At 34.3% G+C, this 21,808-nt stretch overlaps 2 protein-coding genes across 2 annotated transcripts in view; one reads left to right on the forward strand and one right to left on the reverse strand.

The window, feature by feature from the left end:
* corn (microtubule-binding protein cornetto) overlaps positions 1 to 21,808 on the forward strand; it is a 100,492-nt gene that overhangs the window by 50,047 nt on the left and 28,637 nt on the right. The window lies entirely within an intron of this gene.
* LOC141481569 (uncharacterized) lies at positions 14,507 to 16,752 on the reverse strand. The gene is made up of 2 exons (XM_074173263.1): positions 16,537 to 16,752; positions 14,507 to 15,547 (listed from the first exon to the last, which is right to left on the reverse strand). The coding sequence occupies exons 1-2, from the start codon at positions 16,750 to 16,752 to the stop codon at positions 14,999 to 15,001; spliced, it is 765 nt and encodes a 254-aa protein (XP_074029364.1). The 3' UTR covers positions 14,507 to 14,998.

Genomic DNA, 21,808 nt, shown 5'->3' on the forward strand with positions numbered 1-21,808 from the left:
TGAAGAGTTTTGTCACAGCAGCTCACGTTATGGCCGATAGTATTCAATTTCTTCCTTATGATTTCAATTGTAGGAATCTCATTGCTTTTGTAACAGTTGTATATTATTTTTTTTATGATTTCATCAGATAAACATCTAAAGGTTTTGGTAATCCCGCATCAAATCGCGTCTTGAGTTCGTAGGGTTTGTTTTTGACTGTTTTACGTGCAGTTGAGAAAATAATTTCTGTCAAATCTGATGTTTCTTGTAATAGTTTTTTTTTCCTCGAAATCAAACTTGATATGTAGATTCTTATATACATTGAAACATACTCTCTGTGTTTCAATATTCAAATGCACTCGAATCTTATTCACTGGTATCTCTTTTTCGCATTGTTCACCAGCGCTATTGGAATCACTACACAGGAAAAAGTCTGTGTTGTTATCACACTCGTTATTACTATTAGTAATTGTCCAATGACGTCTCATTTTAAACAAATAGCAAAAATTTTAAGTAATTATAACTTCACCAATATTGAATTTCAACACTCAAATCGCGATCAGTTCCTGAACTGAACATTGACAACACGACTCTTCTAACCATCCTACATTCTATTGGTTACCGTAACATGACTTCAAATTTAATTTTATGACTCTGCAGCCAATCATAAAACTCGGTTAGTAAAAATCATCCAATTATTCAGTCCACCTGGACTAATTCGTAGCGGCATTATTTCTTCGTATTAGTTTTTATGGCCTTTGAGTTCGCCGATAGCTTTAAGAATTACATATCGATTACTTCGACTATACGAAAAAGCTACTGTGATAGCGAAATATGTCTTGATATTTTTGTAGATAAATATACAAACTTGAAGCACTTACATACTAACATAAAAATTTAAATATAAAAATATATATAACGTTTGAACTATTTCGAAGGATTTTTGGACATTTCTTTTCTTTGAATCATTCATCGAAAATGTATCTTTCAAATTAATGTTCTTTTAAACTTCGTGGATGAAGAAGGTAATTTCCTAATTTTTCGTAATAAGTAACACAGTTGTACGCCATCTGATTTATTTTTTTATTAGATCTTATGTTCATCATAAGATAAACCAAATTACTGTCAAAAATTAAAATACAAACAAATTTTGAAAAAAGTCGATAATATCACTATGGAATAATTATATATAAAATTCAATTCCAGGGAAAATGAAGAAGCACTATTCCATGACAAAATTTAAATATCAATTGAAAAAAAATCTAATCATGTTATGTGTTTGTTTGAAGGTGGTTGACAATGTTTCGTGGTTTATTTAATCAGTTCGGACTTCCATTGTCTAATATAATATAAAATGATTTAAAATTCCTGAAAAATATCAAAAAGATTAGTTTCACTAGTTCGGACTTCCATTGTCTATTATATAAAATGATTTGAAATCCCTGAAACAAGTAAAAAAGAATAATTAAAAAGAATAGTTGAAAATAACAATTATATTAAGCAACAATAAACCTGAAATGAAATGATAGTGAAATAACCTACAAGTAAAAATATAATAATTGAATAAATAAAAATTAAAGGAATGCAAAAAGAAAATAATAAAAATAAAAAAGTGTAGAGATTCCAAGTCACGTTAGTTCACGACGTTTCGATTGTTGGTATCTACAATCGTCTTCGGGTGATGACTGGACTGATTCCTCCGAGAGATGACTATTTTATAGGTCGTTGAAATACTTTCACTTTCTCTACTTTCCATTTTCCGCTTCACTGATTCCGTGAGAGATGACCGATTTGGCGGGAGTTGGTCATTTTTCGTTTGATGATGGGTTTCCATATGTTTCGTATATCTACGCTGGCCTGGCTGAATATGTTGTTGGACAACATGTATGCGGCTTCCTTAAATTTTCTCCTGAACCAATGTTCCTCTCTGTGCAAGATCTCAGCTTGGGACCACTCGATGTTGTGTTGATGGGTCCAAACATGGTCTGCTATTCCTGATTTGCTGGTTTCTCCTCGCTGTGTGTGCTTCTTGTGCTCGGCAATGCGAACATTCAATGGCCTCTTAGTTTCACCAATATAGGATTTTCCGCACTCACAGGGTATCCGGTAAATGCAATTCTTGGAATCGCAGTCCGCGTTTGGGGGCCTGGTTTTCGTGAGGCTGCTACGGATAGTGTTACCGGATCTGAAACAGGTTCTAATGTTGTACTTGTTATATTTTTACTTGTAGGTTATTTCACTATCATTTCATTTTAGGTTTATTGTTGCTTAATATAATTGTTATTTTCAACTATTCTTTTTAATTATACTTTTTTACTTGTTTCAGGGATTTCAAATCATTTTATATAATAGACAATGGAAGTCCGAACTAGTGAAACTCATCACGAAACATTGTCAATCACCTTCAAACAAAAAGATTAACCGAAAATAATAATTTCATTTGAACAAAAAAACTGAAATTACAAAGAAATAACCTAAAAACCAAACAACTCGGGTGAGTTATCACCCGAAGACGATTTTGGACACTAACAATCGAAACGTCGTGACATAACTTCGTTTGAAATCTTTTAATTTTCACTTTTATTATTTTTCATTTTTTGTTAATAATAATTTTTAATTTTCAGCTTTTATTAATATTTCTTTTTTTTTGGTTGTTTGGTTTTTAGGTTATTTCTTTGTAATTTCAGTTTTTTTGTTGAAATAAAATTGTTACTTTCGGTTAATCGTTTTGATATTTTTTCAGGAATTTCAAATCATTTTATATTATATTAGACAATGGAAGTTCGAACTGATGAAATATGTTATGTGTTCGCTGTAAAATATCTTATTTCTGTTACTGTTATTTTATAATACTTTGTAGTTGATTATAATCCCTAATTATAAGCATTTATTATTTCATGGGACAAAATACTGAATTGAAATGGATACTTTTGGAATTTCTCGTTGAATAGATATGAAAATTTTAATTTTTTATAATTGAATTGTTATTTTTTGATACAATTTTGAATATTTTCAAGGCTAATTCACATTCAATTACAGTACACGCCACGGATGATGGATTAGGATAAGTTCCTTGCCGGCCAGTGTCGTACCTATAATTACTTTTGATTAGGGTAGCAAATGAAACACGAATTCTTTATATTTTTTTTCATATTTTATTTTGTATTATAGGTATTAGTACAGTTCATTAAAATATTATACAGTGATACACTTATCCAAAAATAAACATTAATCAGTCACTATCTCAATACAAATTTTCTTCATCTTCACTGCCGCTTGTACTTGTGTTGCTATCGTCATTTGAATTTATAATCACTGGATTAACCTCTGTTTGAACGTCTGTTCCCAATATTTTCGCTCTATATCTACTACATGTAAGCAGCGCTTTTGTAATTTGGGAAGTAATTTGATCAAACTCGTGCTCCGCCAGTTTCCTCACATCTTCCAACTTGAAAGTTACATTCTTTTGGGACACGTTGTTTTTGACAATAGCCCAAATGAGTTCTATAGGATTCAAATCCGGATGGTAAGGTGGAAGTGGCAAAACGTTATGTTCGTGTTCAAGTAGAACCTCATCAAATTTGTATCTAATATGATGCATTTTACTTACCTTGATCAACTCGTATAATTCGGGTTTGAGCATGTTAGGTGTGAACATAATGCTTTTTTCAAGCAGCCACTTCACCATGTCAGCCTTCCTAGAATTTGTGTTGGGAGCTGGAATCAAGGCCGTAGCCAGAGGGGGATCAAGGGGGATTGATCTCTCCCCCGAAAGTTCTATAAGCAACGGCCATCCAAAAATTATATCAAATACAACGATTGGCTTGTTTAATCATCACAGGAGTCATGAGAATAACACCAACTGCGGCAATGGAATTGATTACTGGTCTGTCCCCTCTGGACCTGTACGTTAAGAAGGTTGTGTTAATGGCCATGTTACGATTGGACACGGCTGGTGTAAACCTCGAAGTAGGAATGGGTCAATCGAGGCTGAGCCTAAGGCGAGAAGCGCACACTGCGCAACCTTTGCTTCAGGCAACCAGTGACGCAATTGTACCCAGGTTTGTGTTTAATAAACCCTACAAAATACAAATAAAACAGAACACAAAGTCAGGTGCTACAAATACAATACGTATATATACAGACGGCTCAGAATGTGGAGTGTACCCCAGATCACTAAGCCTAAGAATTGAGTGGAGAATGGGAAAAATACCAGCGTGATGAAATAACAATCTGCACTGATAGCAGACAAGCCCTATTAATCTTGAACAGAAAACGTGTTATCTCAGGGCTAGTACTAGAGTGCCACCAAGATTAAGCCAAATCCTCGGTAGATAATAACATTTTCCTGAGGTGGATTAAAGGGCACGATAGGAGTAAAGGTAATCGCATTGCCGACTCTTCAGTCAAGGAAGCGGCTGGACTAAGAATTTTAGGACCCAGTGGCACCTACGGCCTGATAATTTCGACAATTGCGGAACTAGCCAAACGTTACACCTATGCTCAATCCCTAAATAAACGGGATGAAATCAAAGGATGCACTCTTGCGATGATCAGGAAAAATCTACGCTTAACAGTAGGATTTCTGACTGGCCACCGTCAACTAAGAAAACACCTCCATAATATTGGGCTAGTGGAGACACCTCTATGCAGGATGTGTGAACAGGAAGATGAAACAGGAAGATGAAACTATCAGGCATGTCCTATGCGAGTGTCCGGAGTTATCGTCAATAAGAGAGTGTGTTCAACGAGTCTTGGCCTACACCTGCCGATATAAAGGAGATTTCTACTAGTGACCTGTCCACCTTCCTGGAAAGGACAGGATTGACGATGACTTAGGAGGACAACTCCTTGGTAGGATGTACAATGGGTCACATGCGGCCTAAGTGCTGTGGGCCTACACTCACCATCCTTACTCCACAGATACTATTGGAATTATGAAATCCGTAAGAAATGTTATCAAGTCCTTGGCAAAACGAACCAAGCGCTTGAAAGAGAATATTGAAAAACACAATGGAAAAAACTTACGGCAATGTGCGTACAAACTTTCAAAGATCTTGGCGACACTACCTGTTTCCACATGTACCCCTGAAAGGACTTTCTCTCCTCTGACACGCCTCAAAACTTATTTAAGAAACTCCACAAGGCAGGAACGACTAAACGGTTTGGCGTTAATGTCAATCAACCGTAGAATTGACATCGACACCGAGGAGGTAATTAATTTGTTTGCTGCAAAGAATACTAAAAAACTAAATTTGATTTTGTAAAAAGATGTTAATATTTCTGTAACAGTTTTCTAATAAATATATGATCATGTAATACAATTTTCTTTCTTTCGTTGTTTTTATATTTCATGTTTTTCTACTGTTCCACCAAGCCAAAGCCCCCCGAAATTGTTTTCTGGCTAAGGCCTTGGCTGGAATGATTTTAATATTATGGTATGGGGCATTATCGGTCACAACTATCGAATTCACAGGTAAATTTGGGATTGACTTGTTATCATTTTCCATAATTTTAGAATTCATTTCTGAATGATAATTCCCTGATTTGTTCCTCATTCAAATATAAGCCAACAATTAGGTATAAAACCCATGTCAACTCCTGCACGGACAATATTGAGTCTTAGTCCCTTCGCAATATTTTTAAATAACCCTTTGGTTGATTCATCCGTCCAGTTTTTGGAAGACATATGTCCACAATGAAGGTATGCTTTTTTGTAAATACTTGATCCTCAATGCTCTAATGTCTATTTTCTCTATTAAAATTTTTCTATTATTTTCAGTCCAATTCCAAAACAATTACCAAAACGTCTTTAATTTTGTGTTGAAACTTTTTTACCGTCATATGACACCCTTGTGTCTTATGAAAGTCGTAAATAATCCATCTAATATTGGAATAATCATACTCGGAAAGATCAGTTACTGGTGCTCTTCTAGGCCGCTTCTTTCTTAGGGTGAAAAATGTTACTATCCCGTTATTTGCAGCGATTAATTGCTCCTCTTCTTTAACACTATAGGTTCTTTTTGAAATACCTAATACAAAATGAAGACTTGTGTAAGACTTGTGTTGTAATAGTTTTTGAAATTTATTTAATGTTACCTGTAGCGAGAGATGTTTCATTTTTCACATTAGATAACGTATCCGACTCATATTTAACACAACATCAATTATTCAGACAAGAGATGTAGTGGGGGTTATATTGAAAATTAATTTGTGCGCATGGGGGCTGGCTCGCCATCACGTTTGGCCCTTGATGAAATAAATAAATGTATTCACCTTTGTATTTGATTTATTTGCAAATAACTTTTGATTGTAGGTGACGAGGAACCCAAAATTGCCAAGAATATTTCTCGTACCTCCCAAAATAACATTCAGACAATATTTACAATTCGTTTAATTCACTCGTAATACAAAAATATCGTATTCGTCTCATCTTCTTCGTCCTTGCCATTAGCAAGGTTGAGTGTCTGAATTTGACGAGCTGTTTTTTCCTCTCAGCATGGAAATTCAATATCCAACATTGAATTTATTTGTTCGCTGTTACGCTTCGTCCTTCTGTTTCGATTCAGTCCAACCCCTGCCACTCCTCTTGGTGTGGGAGTGACCTGACCTAATACTTTTTCGTGGAGTTTTTTAGTGCGTCTATTTTTCTCCGTCGATTGAGTTTGGAAGCTGTCACAATCAAATAAAGACCAAGAGAGTCTGATAATGGGCATATGGCATGGATATTTCTTAGGGGAGGGGGGTGATTATTGGGGACAAACATTCAATCAATTTTATAACAATTCGAAAAAGATTTGTTCGTTCGGTTTTTATCAGGCGAAGAAATGTTTGGTTTGTTCCCAAGGTATGAATAGAATCAACTCATCCTGTTGGATAGTGTGAATTCGATATAAAATATTAATTAATGTGTGAGGAAACTTAAGGTGTAGTCGGATATGATCTGTAAGGATTTTAAAAAGCGGTTCAAGTATTTTTAAATAGGATTGATGTAAAAAATAATAATGAACTTTCACAGCCATGAATATGGCGACAGTTTTACTTGGAAAAGTGAATATTCCAAATATCTTTTTAGAGAATCTGTAGTAAATCTCAAAAACATACAATGTGCGACACCGAGAACGAAACAAATAAAATATATTCAAGACACATTCAAGAAAAAAAAAATGCGAAAACAAGTAGATTTTTAGTTGAAAGGGGTCATTTTTTTATCATAACCTCAACTGTCATACCTCCTGCTACCGTCCTTGGTGACCATCGCCCTTAGAATGTGAAGAGGAAAAGTACTAAATGTGACATTAAAAAGGTAATTTTATAAGGAATCATTTCGTGTGACTGTGTACTATGTAATTTTTCATTTTGGCGCCATCTTGTGGGAAAAATAACTGTTTCGTATTTCAAATTATGATACTTCATTTGAAAGATGATGTGAACAAATCATAAAAACATAACAGAAATTGAAGAAACGTACAAAGTATGTTCAGAAAATAAAGTGAATGTATCCAATATATATTCACATATTCAGCTATTTAGCATGTTTAATTTGTTGGTAAGAGGCATAAAAGTTGAAAGTGTTGCATGTTCAACGATTTTTTGATATCGAAAACAATAGATCAAAGAATTTGTATCAAATTTTGTGTAAAAAATCAACAAATCAACATTTGAAATGTTGACAGTGGCATACGTTGATGGTACTCTGAGTCAGAAAATATAGCAAGTGGTTTGATTGATTGATAATATGTTTATTATTCAAAAATAGAATTCTTGTTACAAACACAATGTCATAAATAAATAAAAATATAAACTATTTTTACATACATTTGCAAAGGTTACATGACAAAAACTAGGACAACGAATAAAAAATATGTTTTTTACACACAGTACAATCGCAATTTCCAAACATTCTAAATTGCAGGGCACCGTCAAAATATTCTTGTAGGTCATAATAGGTTTTATCACTTAATAGTTTTAGTACAATTCTTTCCGAATATGATAAAAAGAGTCTCTTTGATTTCATTGGGAAGTTTATTGTATATTTTGATTCCATTATATATCATTCCATTCCATTATATTGAACCAAACATGTTTTTGAAATTGGTAGATTCAGTTCATTTGACCGGCTTGTGTGGTATGTGGCAGCAGCTGTAGATTCATAGTTCTCCCTATTTTTTGTATAATCGATACGGTTTCCAATATAAATATTGAAATAACCGTAAGGATTCTATGTTCTCGAAAAAGGGTTTTACATGAATCCCGCCGTTTCGCTTTACATAAGTACCTAATAGCCTTTTTCTGCAAGATAAAATCGACTGCATAAGTTGTTTACTGCAAACACCCCAAAAGGGTATACCATACCTTAGATGAGAGTCTATTAAAGCATAGTACACTACTTTCGCTGCAGCAAACACCAATTCCTTTGAGATGTTTCGCAGTGCGAAACATCCTGATGCCAATTTTTTTTTTATGTGTGCAATATGCTGAGAGAATTTTAAATTTTCATCTGAATAAATTCCCAAAAAGTTCAAAGTGGAGTTATTTTTTATTGTGTTATTGTCTAGTAGGATATCAGGTATACTACACTTGAATGATAATATATTTGTTTTGCTGGTATTCAATGATAAAAGATTCGAGTCAAACCAATTCTCCACTTTTTTCATGTCTTGGCACATTTTGTTATGCAATTTGGTACAGGCTTTTCAAAGAAGGTCTAAAGAATGTGAATAACGACTCTCGCCCTGGACGCCCCAGCACATCGACAACCCATGAAAATGTTGAGAAAATAAAGAAAATTGTTATGGAGACTCGTCGAATCACTATTAGAGAATATGCTGAGGATTTCAGCGTATCAGTTGGCTCATGCCATGCAATTTTTTCGGATATTTTGGGCATGAAGCGTGTGGCAGCGTGTGGTTCGTTCCAAAATTGCTGGATTCTGACCAAAACATTCATGGCCACTTGTCTTTGCTCTTCAGAAATTTTTTTGTTAAAAAATTGCTCCCCTGTAACTTTTTCCTATTCCTACGATTGAAAAGATCCATGAAAGGGTCGACGATTGAGGAGATAAAAACGAATCGCTGAGAGAGCTCAAGGACATACTAAAAAGTGTCAGTCAGAACTGCTTCGAGGAGGGGGACTCACCTTATTTTTTGAACAGACCTCGTAGGTACATTGAACGAACCTAAAATAATGGAAAACCGTGCATAATTTCATTAAGTTTGAACTACATCAATTCAGATGTTCGAACTGTTCTCTATTAACTGCCTCACAAGAGGCAGTTATAAAATTACTTTTTTTTCCAACACATATGTCTTGAAGATATTTGATGTGCAAATTACAAAAGATTTATATCAATACTCGTATGAAAATTTGTGAATCCACAAAACGTAACAATTTCTTCGTTCTTTCAGGACTTAAGAAAATATATTTGAACCAATATTAAGGATAAACACAAATATACCTGAATGTCTGATGAAATCGCAATCGTTTTAATAAACATCTTGTATGAAATATCCATCTAAACCAATATAAAAAAGAGAAAATATTTGTTTCTAATTGATCAACTCAAAAACTACTCAACTGATTTTAAAAAGGCTCCCACCCTAGATAATTCTTACGAAAATTCCAACAATGTATCCCGAATATAAAAAAAATAACGTCCATAAACGTCAATTATTTGGAGTACGCGCTGGGGTGTCTAAAAATATTTTTCATCATATGGGAAAAGCAGTGGATGGTGGTCTGTAAGAGACATGCATCTCTGTTTTTTAATCTATAGCGAATTTTATCAACTGTCAGGAAACGATTTATCGAACGAATTTCCAGAGCAATATAAACCACTAATGGCAACTAATTTGAAGGATTACCGTTGAACTTTCATTGCCATTCTTTTTCAATTTACTCTGCATACTCATTATCTAATGGAAACGGGGTATTCAATAAAATTGAATTGCTTCGGGGGAGGCTTTCGTTCACCGCGAAGAAAGAGTAGCTAATCAACCTTGTTAAATGTAAAAAATCACATCAGATATATACTAATCGTCTTTCAAAGCGGATGTGTTGTTTTCTTCAGTGAATAGAGGAAAAATTCTGAACAGCTACAATTGACAAGTACTTTTGGAAAATGAAGGACCACGATTATTTCATATAAGTTAAGGTAAATGAACCAAAATTTTCTCTCGTAATCGAAACTTGATGTTCCAAACGTTTTTCTTATAATGTTTTATCTCTAAAATACCGGATATTGAATTTGAAAAATGAAAGTCATGTTTTTTTTATCAAAAGTGCGGACTTTTCCTAGATAATCATCAGTTTTATCAACCTTTTCCAAACTTTCATATAGACATCCTTGTCGGGGTTGCCGAAATTTTGAAATTTTGTTTTATTCTTTATTGACAGTATTAATTTTCAATGAAAATATACACTATTTAACAATAATAAAATTCAATAGATATCTGAAAAATGAACCATATTTGAAAAAATAGTTCTGATCCAATTATACATTCTCTCCATCTCTCATTTGTTTAAAATCACGAAAGGGGTGCAGATTATATTTCCTAATTTTTTTATCCTCATATGTTGTGATCGTTATGCATTGTGAACGAAAATAGTATGTATTTCCTACCACTGTTCTATTTCTTATATAATTTGAAAGAAACATCTTACTTCTAAAGAAATTCAAACAAACATTAGAAAATTATTTCAACATATTTAGGTCACAAACTATCCTTCATTACTTTCAATATATATTTTCATTGTTTTTTAGAAAAATGAATTTGAGCATTGTTTCTGAACATTAGTAAACATTTCTAGAATCATATTTTTCATTGAAATTTTCTTCTATAATTGTCACAGAGGTGGCATAAAAATCTAATGGATCAAAATTGAGAGGGATTTTGAATCAGCTTTCCTTTTCCTCAAGATGAAAGAAAATAAAAGGTTGAGAATATTGGTGTTTACCATATTTATCGTTTTTAAACAATCTATTTTCCTTATAGAATCTCATTCTTCGTGAAACTATATATTTTCAAACTCCTAGGAGCTATACGCTTTCTGTCTTTCAGGCGGAAGGGTATGCTATCTTGCAGTGTGCAAGGCTTATTAAATTGAGACCTCAAAGAAATGAGCGGATCAATATTTTAACAGACAGCAAGAGCGCACCAGGGTCTCTGACAAACCCGAAGGTGACATCAAAACTGGTCTGAGAATGCCATGAAGAACTGAATGAACTTCCAAACAGGAACAAATTAACTTTGTACTGGGTGCCAGGGCATTCAAGAATCACAGGTAATGATAAAGCTGATGAATGCGCTAGACGCGAATCATCAACTTCATATTTAGGTCCTGAACCAGCTCTGGGGATACCAAAATCATTGCTACGAAACCAGATTAGGACATGGACCTTTATTAGGGAACCGTCCGAGAAAAGAACCGAAGAACTACTTTAATATAGTAGAGATCGGCTCAGAATAATTACAGGGTTACTAACCGGTCATTGTCCGCTTAAAGGACACCTGAATAAAATGGGCCTGTACAACTATGTTTAGCCTAAGCCTTAGGTTGTTTATTCGAATCAACTTGAAAATGTACCCAAACAAATAACGAATATAATTGAACAGCTGGTTGATGATACAACATATTTTTAAATAGATAGTTTTGTGCCAAAGTTATTTTCCGTTTTTTTGGCGGTGGTTTGCAGGTTTCATGCCTGACGTTTCGTCTACTACCGCGGTAGTTGCTGCGGCAGATGGTTTTGGTTAAAGGTCCTCATAAAAGTGATTTTTTGGCTCTTTTTTATTTTTTCTTTACTGAATTTTAATCTCTGGTCATTTTTGCATAAGAATGTTTTCATGTTATGAATATGTAGGGAAATGAAATCTGTTGAAGTTTGGTTCCATTGATTCAATTTGATCAGGATACCGACAGTAATTGATTGAAATAACCAGGCCCCGAAAGTTACGTATGATTCAAAAATAATCACAGCTAGATGTTATTTTCATGGTTATCACTTTTATCGCTCTTGGGAAAAAGCGTTTTATCGCTGTTAAACTCTGTTTTGGTGGCCTAGCCTTCAATTTTTTCGTCATTTTGTCGGTTTGAAAGAAATAATCGATCCAAAACAGTTTCGTGATTAAGTAAATTATGAAATTTCAACAATCTGTTGAAAAATATTTTTTGTTGAAGATGATGTACTTCAGAATCGAGTTATCTTTCGGGAAAACTGTCCATGGAAAGTTAGTGTAGTAAGGTGTAGTAGTGTAGGCGATTGATAATCGCCAATTTTATTCTCTTGAAATTCGACCTGTATAGTTCTATCCTGTTATTTTCACTATCATAAATGTTTTAAATCATGTTTGTCTTTAAGATCAATGAAATTCTCCCCAAATAAAAAATGTACCGATAATATTATCACATTTTAAGCTCGTCATTGAACAAACAATTAAAAATTGGGAAAAAGATAACTAAATCTTATACTATTTATTTACATCTGGGTTGTTGTTATACAGATGGTGTAATAAATAATTATTCCTTCGCCATTTCCTATCTGGGGCAACAAGACATTAACCAGGAACAGTTTTCTTAAAGTGGATCACTGTCCATATTTGAAAATGTCAAAAAAGGCCTTTCCGCTTTCAAACAGAACCAATTGAGATAATGCAGACTTGCAATCTATTCACTGTAAACATCTCCTGATGTAAACAATTACTTTCTAAAGCTGAGCTCTCGACAGTGTTTTGTCGTAAATATGAATAGTCTGGGAGCCAGACAATATTTTGAAGTATGTTTATTTCGTACGTGACACGCTAACTTCAAAAATTGAACGGAACCGACTGATACTTAATGAAAATCCATATCAAAATTCACTAATGAAATTATTTTGACTTTCAGTACAAAAGGTTTACAAAACTGCGACACGTGTTTCGCTACACAATAGCTTCCTCAAACAGGATTTGATTAAATACTTCATACTGTTTCCAAGTTCTTTTCTACGTGCTCAAAGCGTTCTTCCAGTTATGAAACATCGTACATGAACCACAAGACAATTTATGAATTCTTATTCTATCTGAAACCAAACCACCAGCATGATACACAGACTAGTGAATGTTCTTTGGTGGATGGGACTTACAGTGAAAAAACGGAATCTAATAGGGTAGTATCTCGAAGTCTCAACAACGACTCGCTTTTGGTTTCTTTCGACCACGGTCTACCAACCTAGATTCTGTTCTCTCTAATATACTGATAGCTTATTCATTTGCCGTCCTTGTAGAATAATGACGACAATCCCAAGCACCTTTATGACTGACTCATCAGTCTTTTAACATTTCAGAAATCTCTGAACGAACTTCGTAATAACTTTCACAAAACAGTCTAAATTTCGAAAGCTGAGAATTGATTTATACCTTAATTTGCTAAAAATCCCGTATTAGGAGTCATATAAGTAATCCTCAACTCGTTAATCCTTGACTCGCATGAGTTTTCATTTTTGAGTTTTGTTTTCATATTGAAAAGTTGATTATTTATAAAAATTATACTTGTTTCAAAGATATTTCAATTTGATATTCAATAACGTCAAGTGTAACCTCTTCGGAGGTTACAGAATTTGAATAACTTTTAGTGCTTCTTCCAATTGAGAAGATGGAAGTTATTGAAATAAGAGTCTGAAATGAAGAAATGGAACTTCCTTTCTAAAGACATCACTTCCGTTGTCATTTTTAAATAATCGCATCTTCAACAAAAAATGGAATAATTCACTATGTCAGCCAAACAGCCAAGAGCCAAATGTTTTCATTTATTCACCTATCTTTGATTTATTTGAAAATGTTATACAAACTTTGAATAAAATTTACCAAAGCTTCAGCCAAATCAACTGAACAGTATTTTTATAGTATTTTTTGAAGTTATACTTCTTTTGGCGCGCTAAGGAAAAGCCATGAGAGTACATTTTTACGATGCGCGCGCATACAGTTACGAAAAACCGACACCCTGAAGTTAGCTTCTTCTTTAATTTATATGGCCATTGCTTCTCAGTCGTATTTGGCCAGACTCCTGTCCATAGTGAATAGGAACTTCGTCCGGGGGCAATGCTGCCACCCTAAGTTTTCTCATACCTATACTTTTTCATTTATAAAAACACTTCATTTTTTTAATAGGGGGTCGCCACTGCTCTCAATATGACTTTTACAAATAACACATGTATTAACGCACTGACAACCTCGTCGAATCCGTCGACATCCAGCCTGGTTAATGGCGTAGGGGGCCACCAGTCCTCTCAAAATGTCTTTGACTTCAATATTTATTTAAACTTGACTAATTTTTCAAAAGTACCTCACTTTTGGACTCGACTCCGACCACGACATTCCTGTGCCATCTTTAAGCCGCATTTTCACGTGTCAAGTAGCTAAAGCGAGTTACTAAAGCAAGTAACTAAAATTTAGTCCGTTCGTTTTAGTGAGCGTTCACATGTGTAGGTACCTGCTTTGTTGTTTAGTTGTTTAGTACAGATTAAACATGGCAGGAAAAGTGACGCGTGCAGCAGTGCGAAATTGTATATTGACGTTATGTGGCGAAGTATCCGAAATACTTGCAGAAGAAATGAACAAAAACAAAAAGAAGCGTTGCTGGGTACGTAAATGGCTGAGTAGAAGAGAAAGATATGGTGCTTCATCTACGTTATTAAGAGAATTAGCAGCTGAAGACGCACCAGAATATAGAAATTGTCTGAGGATATCTCAAGAACAGTTTGAAATATTGCTGGCTCAAATTGCGCATCAAATTACGAAATACGACACTGTAATGAGATCGGCTGTTCCAGCTAGAATAAAATTGGAAATCACATTGTCCTATTTAGCCACAGGGAATAGTTATAGAACGTTGCAGAGGTTATTTCGTGTGTCAACACCTGCAATCTCCAAATTTATACCCGAGGTGTGTGATGCTATTTTTGAAAGTCTGAGAAAATATATAAAGGTATGTATTTTTTGAATATTTTTATTGCGAACAAGTTGTTGATGAACAAAACATGTTAAATATTGGAAAAAGCATGTGCTATCATCTGTGATCTTCTAATATCGTCGTCATAGGTAAGATTTGCTTCTGCATGGATTATAGTGCTGAAGCCATCGCTATACGAAGAAGGCATGTCGGAATATGTAGGGGACTGCATTGGTGTAGAGATGGCAGATGGGGCGTTAGCACTGCTGGTATGTGTGTCTGTGTCGTACCGAATACTCTGGAGGTCTTGGAGTTTAAAACTGGTAAGAACAGACTGAATACGTTCCTGTGCTTTTATTGCAGAAAAAGCAGTTAACGTCATTAATTGTGCAGCAACACTGCGACCAAAAGCTATGTATTCATGTTCATTGGCAGGTTCATGTGTGATAGTTTCGGTTATTTTTTTTAGGTCGTTAACTACTGCAGTAACCTGTCTCAATTTTGCCGTAGCTCTGATTTTTTTCTGTGGTGGTTCCTGAGACTTTTCCTGTGGTGGTTCCTGAGACTTTTCCTGTCTGGCAGTCATTATTGCCTCTTCATCTTGTTGTTGTTGTTCGTCAACTGCTTCTTCGCGTTGCATCTGAAATAGAACAAATAGATATACCGTATTATGTATTTTAGGTACCGGAGTCCCAAGAAGAATGGAACGTTATTGAAAAGGGGTTTCGTTTGAAGTGGAACTTCCCCAAATGTTACGGTGCGATTGATGGGAAACATGTGACGATTCATGCGCCGGCAAATTGTGGTAGTGAATTCTTCAATTATAAGGGTACTCACAGCATTATTCTGTTAGCTCTGGTAGATGACAACTATTGTTTTTCCTATATTAATGTTGGATGTTCTGGAAGACAATCCGATGGTGGGGTTTTCCAACAATCATCTTTATTTGAAGCCCTAGAGAATGGTTTATTACCAGATGGTGGTTTCATCGTAGGTGACGATGCATTTTCATTGAAAACATATCTGATGAAACCCTATTCAAAAGTAACACTGTCGGAAAATCAGAAAATTTTCAATTACCGCCTTTCACGGGCAAGACGGATAGTAGAGAATGCGTTCGGAATTCTGCTTAGCCGATTTCGCATTTTTGAAAAGCCTATGGCATGCTTACCAGAAACTGTGGACAAAATTATCAAGGCCAGTTGCGCACTACACAATTATTTGCGAATCACTTCTCAGAACACTTACACACCAAATGGATCGTTAGATGAAGAAGATAGAGAACGCGGTCAGATTAGACCAGGTTCTTGGAGAAATGACAGTAATATACCCTTGCCGTCAATAAGACCTTTGGGGAGTAATCATTCGTCACGACGTGCAAGAGAACTGCGAGATCGACTCTGCCAGTACTTTGTGGGCGAAGGTGCGGTGCCATGGCAGCAACGGATGATATTTTGACTATACCTACTTTAATATTAATATTATAATATGTACATACTTATTCCGTATTTGGTTACATAGCTGGAGAGATGTATTGCTTTAATTTATTACAAGTTGATACTTTCGGGACGGGAAAACACGTATACGGATTAATTACCTATCATATGAACACTACTATAATATACCTACATTGAAATTATCCTGCGTGGGCCTCTTATTATCCTCTATATTACGTAAAAATGCGTCCATTTCCTTGAACCATTTCACACTGGGGACATAAATATCCTCCGCTCCTGCTCCAGACTTCATCGAGTCCCTTATTTTCTTTTTTTCTTGAGAATAAGTTGACCTCAACGCCCGTATTTTGTTCTTGATTTCAGGCACTCCGAATCCTTCTATTCCCATGATCTCCTCAATTTCCTTATACGCCGCGTCCCGAGCTTGTTTATTTTTATAAATCACAGCCTTTTGTATCCCATAGACATCGCCTTTCCCGATACTCTTCTACAAACTTTATTGTAGTCGCTTCACTCCAACGAGACATTTTCAAAACACGCCACCAAATTAAAACACAACCAACCTTGCAGTCTGTACTATGAACTTGCCTAAACTGAGCTGTCTACACTTGTTTAGTCGGCTTGGTAGTTGCTAGAAAGCGAAGGTGGGAGAGGCAACTTGCTCAAGTAAATAGAACTTTTTCTATTCACTTGACTAAACAGTTTACTAAATTATGTACTTGCGCAAGTACTAAATCAAGTTGTTTACACCATACAAGTTACTAAATTTAGTTACTTGCTTTAGTAACTCGCTTTAGCTACTTGACACGTGAAAATGCGGCTTTAAGGACGGTTGTTATCGACACAACAGTTCTCTGTCGCCTTGGAGAGAAAGTCCCTGAAGATAGCTAGTCAACATTTCAGTTTTTCAAGAAAGTTACCAACAGAGTAAAAGTAAAGACATCTACGTATGTTTGCGTGAGAACTGGCAACTAGTGATGGACATAATCGAATTATTTTGATAATCGAATTATTAGTAATCGAACTATCATTCGAATTATAAATCACTCGTAATGCGCAGTAGAATCACTCAATAGACATCGATAATACAGAAGTTGTACAATAGTTGAATGTAGCTTATTCGAATAAACTGTAATTTTTATTATAAACTAAGAACAATGTTTTTCATTTTTATATATTGAGAATTTATTTTGAGTTTGTGAATTTATTGTTCATCTTATTCAATAAGTTCTATGTTTGAATTTTGAAATAAAATTAGTGATAATGTGGAATTGTAGTAGTGCCAACAAAAGCACCTACTATCAGCAGTTGACTTGAAAATGACAAAATGTAAAACAGTTGTGATTCTGGTACAATTAACAGCTATATGTTTATGTTCAAGTTCTGTGATGAAAATAATGCTAAATAATTCAAATTATGATCTAATGCACCTTAATAATTAAGCAACGATCATATATTTAGAAGAAGAAGAAGAATAATTCGAATCATCTTGACAATCGATTCGATATCTCGAATTACTATGATAATCGAATTATCGATTATTTTTAGTACGAATTGACCCATCACTACTGCCAACCGTATTCACCATATTTATTTAAGTGTTTTTGAACCTACAACACGTGTTTTGTATCAGTCCGAATAATATATGTATCAAATATACATAAATAAGTATATACCTTGTCAAATAATCTATCGTGGTGACTGATATTTATTAATAATTTATTGATTTAAAGACAATTGACTGTGTGATAAGTGATAAAAGTGGTGAATACGTTTGTAGCGTTTGAGGTTAGTTACCGGTACGTATTATTTATTTACATCATAAACTGAAATAAATGTTTACATTATTATTTAATATGTAAAAAAGTGTACCAATAAATCAATAATAATAAATACAAGTAATAATTATTAAAGTCCAGAAAAATTTAATTATTCCAAATATTAAATTAAATGTTTTTTTCTTAAAGTAATCTTAAAATTTTAAATACTACAATTTATTGTCATGTTGACACACAGTGCAACATGACGATAGTATCAAAATAAATGTCAATAAATATATGAAATACACGAATAAACTTGAACGAGTAATCAAATGAATGATGACCAGAAATAATTTAAAAAAGTACACACTCACTCTTTTTTTCAACAAATGTATGATGTGATTCTTCAAATTGAGAACTTTTTTCATTTATGAACCGATTGAAATAAACCATACACTTAATGTTAGTGAAGCTCAACTTCGAGGCTAATATATTGAATTAGTGGAAAAGGCACTCAAATCGGTTGAGCCATTTTTTCAGATTCTATAGCGTTAATAAAGATCCACAATAAAAGTTTTTTCTCACTGCGGGATTAAAAGTTCGCTTTTCGTCGCCTGTATGCGGGGCAAACGCGCATTCTCATAACTTACTTTTCCTCTCGTTAACTTAGCGACAAATTGCTTATCAAACTGGACCCTCATGTTTTGTCGAAAAAATCGAACTTTTCATCTCATAGTGAGAAAAAATCGTATACGCACCACGGGGGGAAACTACAGCATCCTCGAGAATGCCGTCCTTTGCTCCCTATTCTCAAATATCTTTCATATACAGACAGCGATGTCACTTTTGTTGCATGCATTGATTTTATGGTAGCTACAACCTCATATTTGTGATATTTATTCAATAGGTATAAAATTTAGAACGAGTGTTGGTGATGGTTCAGCTAGCTGAGTATCATCTTGGGAAGCTAGCGATCAGAGGTCCAAAATCTAACTGAAATGCATTTCATTAGTTTGAAATTGAAATATTAATATTTTCTTCTTTGGTACTATGTTTAATAAAATCAATGCTTCAGTGCAAATATCAATTTCAATACTGACCTTTCAAAACTAAAAAAGGACCATAAAACTAAAAATAGAATTGCTGATGAGTAAGTCTGATTTGTCAGATAAGAAATGTTGAGACAGTTCTTAAAATATCAACAAAACACTTTAGAAGCCAGCAGTAATGGTATCTATCTGGTGTCAGATCGTGAATGCTTTGTTTTTAAGCTCTGGTTTGATCTAGTCGTCTTGCATTGAAAACAATCGATGCCAAATCTTGCTTACTTACAAAATATTTCGCTTCAATATTTTTTACACGCTTTATATTAGCTTCACCTGTATGTATATATGTTTGTTTGTAACTCTCCTTTTCTTTCATATCGGGATCTGTATTTGACATAATTATCGACATTATTGCTTGATCTATTCGCGGGCAGATGGCGCTGTACGTAACTTCCTTGATAGAATTCGACCTCACTTTACATGTATTTCTTCATTTGAAAAAAGTATTTTTTTAACACGCTTTTATTAGCTTCACCTGTATGTATGTATGTTTGTTTGTGTGTAACGCTCAAGCTCGGGATCTGTATTTGACAGAATTATCTACAGTATTGCTTGATATATTGACGGGTAGATGGCGCTGTACGTAACCTCCTTGATATATCGACATTATTTCTTGAACTATTCGCGGACAGATGGCGCTGTACGTAACCTCCTTGATATAATTCGAACTCACTTCATATGTATTTCTTCATTTGAAAAAAGTATTTTTTTTATTAACACGCGCGCTTGCTGCCTCATTTGTAACCCTCCTTCGCGCGCCTGCTGCCTTGGGCTTGGTAGCTGATTTTCAGGCTCCTTCTCCGGAATCGAAAAATATCAATGGTCATTTTTCTGAACAATATACGGCTGATTGATCCCAAAGCTTAGATAAAATAAATGTAGTTTAAAAAGACTAAAGAACACGCCTTTATAGCATACGAAACTAAAAAATGAAAAATAAATATAGTTTAAAAAACAAAAAAACACGCTTTTAAAGAAAATCGAACTAAAAAGTTGAAAAAAATTTTTTTAATGAGCCTACTACTAGTATTATTGTGAAAAAAGCGTAGGCGCTTTGTGCTTTTTTGTATATCAAAAAAAATTATTATATAAAGGTGTCATTTACACAATGAGTCTTTCACTGGGCTCTCAGAGGTCGAGTTAGAATGATCATATGGCCAATATTCAAAAGTATTGCTGTAAGTAGAACTACACACATTCAATAGTTATGGTTGTGAAATCAGAATCAGTTACTATTGTCCAGAAGAAGACCATGTGGTTGTTATCCAAATTGAACGACAATGTGCTGAAAAATCTCATCTCGTCCTAAACCAGTGAAACATTCATTAATCAAAACAATCTGCACCCGAATTTCGTGCTTACATTCTATTTCTATATAAATGCTTACACTGGCTCGCTGTCTATATTTTCATAGAAATGGGCAAAGGAAGGTTGGCTTATCTCCGAACCGATATTAGCCATTCAACATGCTTTATATAAGGTAATGGGAGTAAAACGTGCTGATTGCATATCGAATGGTAATACACGTGTGCAAGAGTAACTGTATCGAGGTAAAGTCTAAACAAAAGTAAATTTGCATTGTATTTATGGAAATGAAAGTTTTATATTGTTCATTATCTACTTCGTTATATAAGAAAAACTATTTTATTTATCCGTTTCATTTTGCCAAACGTGGTAAATTATTTATTTGGCATACCTAGTTTTATTAAATATTTTACGACTCACATACTTTTATCATGTGGTAGCATTGCTATATTCTAAACCTTAACAGATACGAAGACGATTAAATGGAAAAAAGGTAACTGTCATCGAGAACAATACAATGGTCGAAGAAAATTTACGGGGACTCTTGTTCTTCTGGAGTTATACGGGGATAACCAAAAATGCTGTTTTTCGTTTTTTTCTAATTGAATTTGTTATTTCGACGAATATCAAAAAATGGAAAAGGAAAATACTATTGTATTCGAAGTGTACTATGACGATGTAATAATAAATATTCGATAAAACGTTTCGTGTCAACATGACCACAATCAACTTTTTTTTATACGGATCTGTATTTTCATTACAGATATTGATCAAGCAATAAATTCACAATCCAAGGGTGTATCCTATTTGATATTTTTATAGCGTTTCATTTGAAATAACTACCATCATCAGTGACAACAATTTTAAATTATGGTCCTGTCGTTACTTCTTTTTTAAATTGTTTCGATTTCTTCAAAATATAATTCAGACAACCCAATAAATTCGAAAGGTAGGTATCCTAACACAATGAAAATTCGTCCTTTTTCGTTTTGGAAATTTTTGTATTGCCATAATCCTTCTTTCAAGGCTTATTTCTCCCCAATCAATTATAATTCGTAATATTTTTATAATTCTCAATCCTGTAAGACACGAAAATTCGATTGTTGTATAATCAAATAGCATCTCAATTCGTTTACCATCTTAAACGCGTAGGCTTTGCTGGGTTTCTGTGGCAGGAAAAATGAATGCGTTGTTGATATCTGTTGAGAACAGTCAGACGTGTATGAACATATCAAAGATGTATTCAAATGATGAAAGGACTGATTTGTTATTT

Source organism: Leptinotarsa decemlineata, unplaced genomic scaffold, assembly GCF_025532065.1.
Source record: "Leptinotarsa decemlineata unplaced genomic scaffold, Ldec_3_MD MMD2_tig00000218_RagTag_RagTag, whole genome shotgun sequence".
In the NCBI taxonomy this organism is placed as follows: domain Eukaryota; kingdom Metazoa; phylum Arthropoda; class Insecta; order Coleoptera; family Chrysomelidae; genus Leptinotarsa; species Leptinotarsa decemlineata.